The 7,500-nt window shown below is 49.0% G+C and overlaps 1 protein-coding gene across 2 annotated transcripts in view; it reads left to right on the forward strand.

Annotated features, from left to right (window-relative positions):
- The window catches only part of sybl1 (synaptobrevin-like 1), a 15,937-nt gene that overhangs the window by 189 nt on the left and 8,248 nt on the right, over window positions 1-7,500 (forward strand). Inside the window, exons 2-4 of one of the 2 annotated variants that reach the window (XM_014198468.3) lie at window positions 929-1,076; window positions 1,190-1,247; window positions 5,510-5,647. In XM_014198468.3, coding sequence (XP_014053943.1) covers window positions 931-1,076; window positions 1,190-1,247; window positions 5,510-5,647 — 342 coding nt within the window. In that variant the 5' untranslated portion in view covers window positions 929-930. Of the gene's footprint in view, window positions 1-727; window positions 1,077-1,189; window positions 1,248-5,509; window positions 5,648-7,500 lie in introns of both variants that reach the window. The other variant, XM_014198467.3, reaches the window with a different exon arrangement.

A 7,500-nucleotide genomic window follows, 5' to 3' on the forward strand; every position in this document is an offset into this window, starting at 1 on the left:
TCATTTATGTGTTATTGTTTTATTACTGCTCACAAAACCATTTATATGGTCGTATTATTGCTAACTATGATGTGTCGTGATGATCGCAACCTTCCGTGCCCAGGATGCGCACGGCAGTCTTTTTTTAACGTCATTGTTGTAGTTTATGCTAACCAGACGTCAACCTACTTAACTAGCTACTTTCGTTTTATTCAGAGCGATAATGGTGAAGTTAGCTACGGTGGGGAATCTCTTGCTCATGTTACCCGATGTTCAGCAGGCAGGCAAACGGCTAGCTAGTGCATTGGGTTAGCTAACGTTAGCTAGCTAGTGCATTGGGTTAGCTAACGTTAGCTAGCTAGTGCATTGGGTTAGCTAACGTTAGCCAGCTAGTACATTGGGTTAGCTAACGTTAGCTAGCTAGTGCATTGGGTTAGCTAACGTTAGCTAGCTGGTGCATTGGGTTAGCTAACGTTAGCTAGCTAGTGCATTGGGTTAGCTAACGTTAGCTAGCTAGTGCATTGGGTTAGCTAACGTTAGCTAGCTAGTGCATTGGGTTAGCTAACGTTAGCTAGCTAGTTAGCAACATGTCAGTGTTGTTGATCTCAACAGTGTTGTTGTACACTTGTCTACTATTCGTTGTCTACCTTGCCACTAGTTTAGTGGTGAAAACATGTTAACCCACCATCTCTCTCTATCCCTCTCCTTCCTCATAACGTTTCTCCACCCATCCCTCCATCTCTCTCAGTGAATCCCTGACCAGCTGTCCTCCCCTGACCAGCTGTCCTCCCCTGACCAGCTGTCCTCCCCTGACCCAGTCTGTCCTCCCCTGACCCAGTCTGTCCTCCCCTGACCCAGTCTGTCCTCCCCTGACCCAGTCTGTCCTCCCCTGACCCAGTCTGTCCTCCCCTGACCCAGTCTGTCCTCCCCTGACCCTGTCTGTCCACAGCCATGGCGATCCTGTTTGCGGTGGTTGCCCGCGGCAGTACCATCCTGGCAAAGCATGCTTGGTGTGGCGGTAACTTCCTGGAGGTGACAGAACAGATCCTAGCTAAGATACCATCGGAGAACAACAAGCTCACCTACAGCCATGGCAGGTAAGGTTAAACACTCAGACAGCCACACACACTTATCCTGTTCTACTTGTAGTGTGACCGTGAAGATCAAATCAAACTGAGTATCTGACTGAGTATCTTGTCTTGTCCTTCAGCTATCTCTTCCACTACATCTGCCATGACAGAATCATATACCTGTGTATCACTGATGACGTGAGTATACAGGCTTTAGTTTTAATGTGTGTGTTTGTGAGAGACCGAGTGTATATAGTGTTCTTTGGTTTACAAAGCTGAATGTATCTGAATAACCTGCCATTCTATATGGGTGTGCTGCAGTATATATATTTTTTGACAACTGTGTTAACCCCTGTTGAGTCCTTTAGAGGGGGTCGGGTCCTTTAGAGGGGGTCGGGGTTGGGTCCTTTAGAGGGGGTCGGGGTTGAGTCCTTTAGAGGGGGTCGGGGTTGAGTCCTTTAGAGGGGGTCGGGGTTGAGTCCTTTAGAGGGGGTCGGGTCCTTTAGAGGGGGTCGGGGTCGGGTCCTTTAGAGGGGGTCGGGGTTGAGTCCTTTAGAGGGGGTTGAGTCCTTTAGAGGGGGTTGGGTCCTTTAGAGGGGGTCGGGGTTGGGTCCTTTAGAGGGGGTCGGGGTCGGGTCCTTTAGAGGGGGTCGGGTCCTTTAGAGGGGGTCGGGGTCGGGTCCTTTAGAGGGGGTCGGGGTTGAGTCCTTTAGAGGGGGTTGAGTCCTTTAGAGGGGGTTGAGTCCTTTAGAGGGGGTTGAGTCCTTTAGAGGGGGTTGAGTCCTTTAGAGGGGGTTGAGTCCTTTAGAGGGGGGTCGGGTCCTTTAGAGGGGGTCGGGGTTGGGTCCTTTAGAGGGGTCGGGTCCTTTAGAGGGGGTCGGGTCCTTTAGAGGGGGTCGGGGTCGGGTCCTTTAGAGGGGGGTCGGGGTCGAGTCCTTTAGAGGGGGTCGGGGTCGAGTCCTTTAGAGGGGGTCGGGGTCGGGTCCTTTAGAGGGGGTTGGGTCCTTTAGGGGGTCGGGGTTGAGTCCTTTAGAGGGGGTCGGGGTTGGGTCCTTTAGAGGGGGGTTGGGTCCTTTAGAGGGGGTCGGGGTTGAGTCCTTTAGAGGGGGGTCGGGGTCGGGTCCTTTAGAGGGGGTCGGGTCCTTTAGGGGGTCGGGGTTGAGTCCTTTAGAGGGGGTTGGGTCCTTTAGAGGGGGTCGGGGTTGAGTCCTTTAGAGGGGGTTGGGGTCCTTTAGAGGGGGTTGGGTCCTTTAGAGGGGGTCGGGGTTGGGTCCTTTAGAGGGGGTCGGGTCCTTTAGAGGGGGTCGGGGTCGGGTCCTTTAGAGGGGGTCGGGTCCTTTACAGAGGGTCGGGGTTCAGTTTTTTTTTAAATGTTTTCTATGGTGAAGTTAGCTACGGTGGGGAATCTCTTGCTCATGTTACCCGATGTTCAGCAGGCAGGCAAACTGCTAGCTGGTGCATTGGGTTAGCTAACGTTAGCTAGCTAGTGCATTGGGTTAGCTAACGTTAGCTAGCTAGTGCATTGGGTTAGCTAACGTTAGCCAGCTAGTGCATTGGGTTAGCTAACGTTAGCTAGCTGGTGCATTGGGTTAGCTAACGTTAGCCAGCTAGTGCATTGGGTTAGCTAACGTTAGCTAGCTAGTGCATTGGGTTAGCTAACGTTAGCTAGCTAGTTAGCAACATGTCAGTGTTGTTGATCTCAACAGTGTTGTTGTACACTTGTCTACTATTCGTTGTCTACCTTGCCACTAGCTTAGTGGCTACCGTCCCACCTGGCCAACATCCAGGGAAATTGCAGAGCGCCAAATTCAAAACCAGAAATACTCATTATAAACATTCATAAAACATACAAGTGTTATACATCGGTTTAAAGATTATCTTCTTGATAATCAAACTACGGTGTCAGATTTCAAAAAGGCTTTACGGCGAAAGCAAACCATGCGATTATCTGAGGACAGCGCCCAGTAGACAAATCATTAAAAACGGTTACCAGCCAAGTAGAGGAGTTACACAAGTCAGAAATGGTGATAAAATGAATCACTTACCTTTGATGATCTTCATATGGTTGCACTCACAAGACTCCCATTTACTCAATAAATGTTTGTTTTGTTCGATAAAGTCCCTCTTTATATCCAAAAACCTCCGTTTTCTGCATGTTTTGTTCAGTAATCCACAGGCTCAAAGGCGGTCACAACAGACAGACGAAAAACCTGAAAAGTATCAGTAAAGTTCGTAGAAACATGTCAAACGATGTTTACAATCAATCCTCAGGTTGTTTTTAGTCATAATAATCAATAACATTTCAACCGGACAAAAGCTTCGTCAATATAAAAGGAAAACAAGAAAGGCGTGCTCTCGGCCGTGCGCATGAAAAACCTCTGGGACTCATTCAGACTGGTCTTACTCCTTCATTTTTCAGAATACAAGCCTGAAACAATTTCTAAAGACTGTTGACATCTAGTGGCAGCCATAGGAAGTGCAATTTGAGTCCTAAGTCAATGGATACTGTAATGGCATTCAATAGAAAACTACAAACATAAAAAAAATCCCACTTCCTGGATGGATTTTCCTCAGGTTTTCTCCTGCCATATCAGTTCTGTTATACTCACAGACATTATTTTAACAGTTTTGGAAACTTTATTGGTTTCTATCCAAATCTACCAATTATATGCATATCCTAGCTTCTGGGCCTGAGTAGCAGGTAGATTACTTTGGGCACGCTTTTCATCCGGAGGTGAAAATAGTGCCCCCTACCCTAGTGAGGTTAAGCTCTACTTATCGGCCTCAAGGCCACCCTCAAAGCTTATGTGAAAATAACAAATAATTGAAGAGCAGCAGTAAAATAACAATAGCAGGGCTATATACAGGGGGTACCGGTACAGAGTCAATGTGGAGGCTATATACAGGGGGTACCGGTACAGAGTCAACGTGGAGGCTATATACACGGGGTACCGGTACAGAGTCAATGTGGAGGCTATATACAGGGGGTACCGGTACAGAGTCAATGTGGAGGCTATATACAGGGGGTACCGGTACAGAGTCAATGTGGAGGCTATATACAGGGGGTACCGGTACTGAGTCAATGTGGAGGCTATATACAGGGGGTACCGATACAGAGTCAATGTGGAGGCTATATACAGGGGGTACCGATACAGAGTCAATGTGGAGGCTATATACAGGGGGTACCGGTACAGAGTCAATGTGGAGGCTATATACAGGGGGTACCGGTACAGAGTCAATGTGGAGGCTATATACAGGGGGTACCGGTACAGAGTCAATGTGGAGGCTATATACAGGGGGTACCGGTACTGAGTCAATGTGGAGGCTATATACAGGGGGTACCGATACAGAGTCAATGTGGAGGCTATATACAGGGGGTACCGATACAGAGTCAATGTGGAGGCTATATACAGGGGGTACCGGTACAGAGTCAATGTGGAGGCTATATACAGGGGGTACCGGTACAGAGTCAATGTGGAGGCTATATACAGGGGGTACCGGTACAGAGTCAATGTGGAGGCTGTATACAGGGGGTACCGGTACAGTGTCAATGTGGAGGCTATATACAGGGGGTACCAGTACAGTGTCAATGTGGAGGCTATATACAGGGGGGTACCGGTACAGAGTCAATGTGGAGGCTATATACAGGGGGTACCGGTACAGTGTCAATGTGGAGGCTATATACAGGGGGTACCGGTACAGAGTCAATGTGGAGGCTATATACAGGGGGTACCGGTACAGAGTCAATGTGGAGGCTATATACAGGGGGGTACCGGTACAGAGTCAGTGTGGAGGCTATATACAGGGTGTTACGGTACAGAGTCAATGTGGAGGCTATATACAGGGGATACCGGTACAGAGTCAATGTGGAGGCTATATACAGGGGGTACCGGTACAGAGTCAATGTGCGGGGCACCGGTTAGTCGAGGTAATTGAGGTAGAATGTACATGTAGGTAGAGTTAAAGTAACTATGCATAGATAATAACAGAGAGTAGAAGCAGTGTAAAATGGGGGTGAATATAAATAGCCTGGGTAGCCATTTGACTAGATGTTCAGGAGTCTTGTGGCTTGGGGGTAGAAGCCGTTTAGAAGCCTCTTGGACCCAGATTTGGCGCTCCGGTACCGCTTGCTGTGTGGTAGCAGAGAGAACAGTCTATGACTGGGGTGGCTGGAGTCTCTGACATTTTTTAGGGCCTTCCTCTGACACCGCCTGGTATAGAGGTCCTGGATGGCAGGAATCTTGGCCCCAGTGATGTACTGGGCCGTACGCACCACCCTTTGTTTCCAGGTCTGTTGGGACTGTAGTGTGTGACTGTGTTAACTGTCTGTCTGTCTGTCTGTTGGGACTGTAGTGTGTGACTGTGTTAACTGTCTGTCTGTCTGTCTGTTGGGACTGTAGTGTGTGCTGTCTGTTGGGACTGTAGTGTCTGACTGTGTTAACTGTCTGTCTGTCTGTCAGGACTTTGAGCGGTCGCGTGCGTTCAGCTTCCTGGGAGAGGTGAAGAAGCGTTTCCAGACGACGTACGGTTCCAGAGCTCAGACAGCCCTCCCCTACGCTATGAACTCAGAGTTCTCCTCCACCCTGATGGCTCAGATGGTGAGGCGCACACACACACACACACACACACACACACACACACACACACACACACACAGACTCTGGCAGCATCATGTTGTGGGGGTGCTTTGCTGCAGGAGGGACTGGTGCACTTCACAAAATAGATGGCATCATGAGGGAGGAAAATTATGTGGATATATTGAAGCAACATTTCAAGACATCAGTCAGGAAGTTAAAGCTTGGTTGCAAATGGGTCTTCCAAATGGACAATGACCCCAAGCATACTTCCAAAGTTGTGGCAAAATGGCTTAAGGACAACAAAGTCAAGGTATTGGAGTGGCCATCACAAAGCCCTGACCTCAATCCCATAGAAAGTTTGTGGGCAGAACTGAAAAAGTGTGTGTGAGCAAGGAGGCCTACAAACCTGACTCAGTTACACCAGCTCTGTCAGGAGGAATGGGCCAAAATTCACCCAACTTATTGTGGGAAGCTTGCGGAAAGCTACCCGAAACGTTTGACCCAAGTTAAACAATTTAAAGGCAATGCTAACAAATACTAATTGAGTGTATGTAAACTTCTGACCCACTGGGAAAGTGATGAAAGAAATAAAAGCTTAAATAAATCATTCTCTACTATTATTCGGACATTTCACATTCTTAAAATAAAGTGGTGATCCTAACTGACCTAAGACAGGGAATTGTTACGAGGATTAAATGTCAGGAATTGTGAAAAACTGAGTTTAAATGTATTTGGCTGAGGTGTATGTAAACTTTTGACTTCAACTGTATATAGCGTATAGCTAAGTGTTTATAGAAGTATAAAACACAGAAGTGCTGTATCACCACAACAAACTTCCTGCGTTCGACTTCCTGTTTGCTTATCCCACTCTCATCTAATCATTAGGTCAGGTAAAAATGGCTGTGAACTCACATGCCACGATCTGCCAATGGCAGGAAACTCTGTGGGCTTTATGTTAGAGATGAGCTATTCGACATGGTTTTAGGGACATGTGATGCGCCACTAAACAAAGAGTCATTTGGGAGACAAAGACAAGACTCAGAATGCCAATCGCTAGTGGCAGGAGAGATGAGGAACCCACTGTCAGAGCAAGGGGGCCAGAGCAAAGGGGCCAGAGCAAAGGGGCCAGAGCAAAGGGGCCAGAGCGGGGCAAGGGGGCCAGAGCAAGGGGGCCAGAGCAAGGGGGCCAGAGCAAGGGGGCCAGAGCAAGGGGGCCAGAGCGGGGCAAGGGGCCAGAGCGAGGCAGGGGCCAGAGCAGGGCAGGGGCCAGACAGGGACTGGGCTGAGCGGATTATGGCTGTGGAGAAGCTGGAGGAAGGGTTAGTGGAGGGGAGGTTGTGTAAGGAGGGGCTCGTGAGGGGAGCATGACAACTCTGCCTCTGGGTGAACTCTGAGCACATGACCACACCACTGAAAACAGGCACGCACACACAGGCACGCACACTATACACACAGGCACGCACACTATACACACAGGCACGCACACTATACACACAGGCACGCACACTATACACACACACACACCACTGAAAACACACACACTACACACACGCACACTATACACACAGGCACGCACACACACACACAGGCACGCACACACACACACAGGCACGCACACTATACACACAGGCACGCACACTATACACACACACACGCACACTACACACACACACGCACACTACACACACACACACGCACACTACACACACAGGCACGCACACTATACACACACACACGCACACTACACACACATGCACGCACACTATACACACACACACGCACACTACACACACAGGCACGCACACTATACACACACACACGCACACTACACACACAGGCACGCACACTATACACACACACACGCACACTACACA

This window comes from Salmo salar, chromosome 05 (genome assembly GCF_965601325.2).
Source record: "Salmo salar chromosome 05, fSalSal1, whole genome shotgun sequence".
Lineage (NCBI taxonomy): Eukaryota > Metazoa > Chordata > Actinopteri > Salmoniformes > Salmonidae > Salmo > Salmo salar.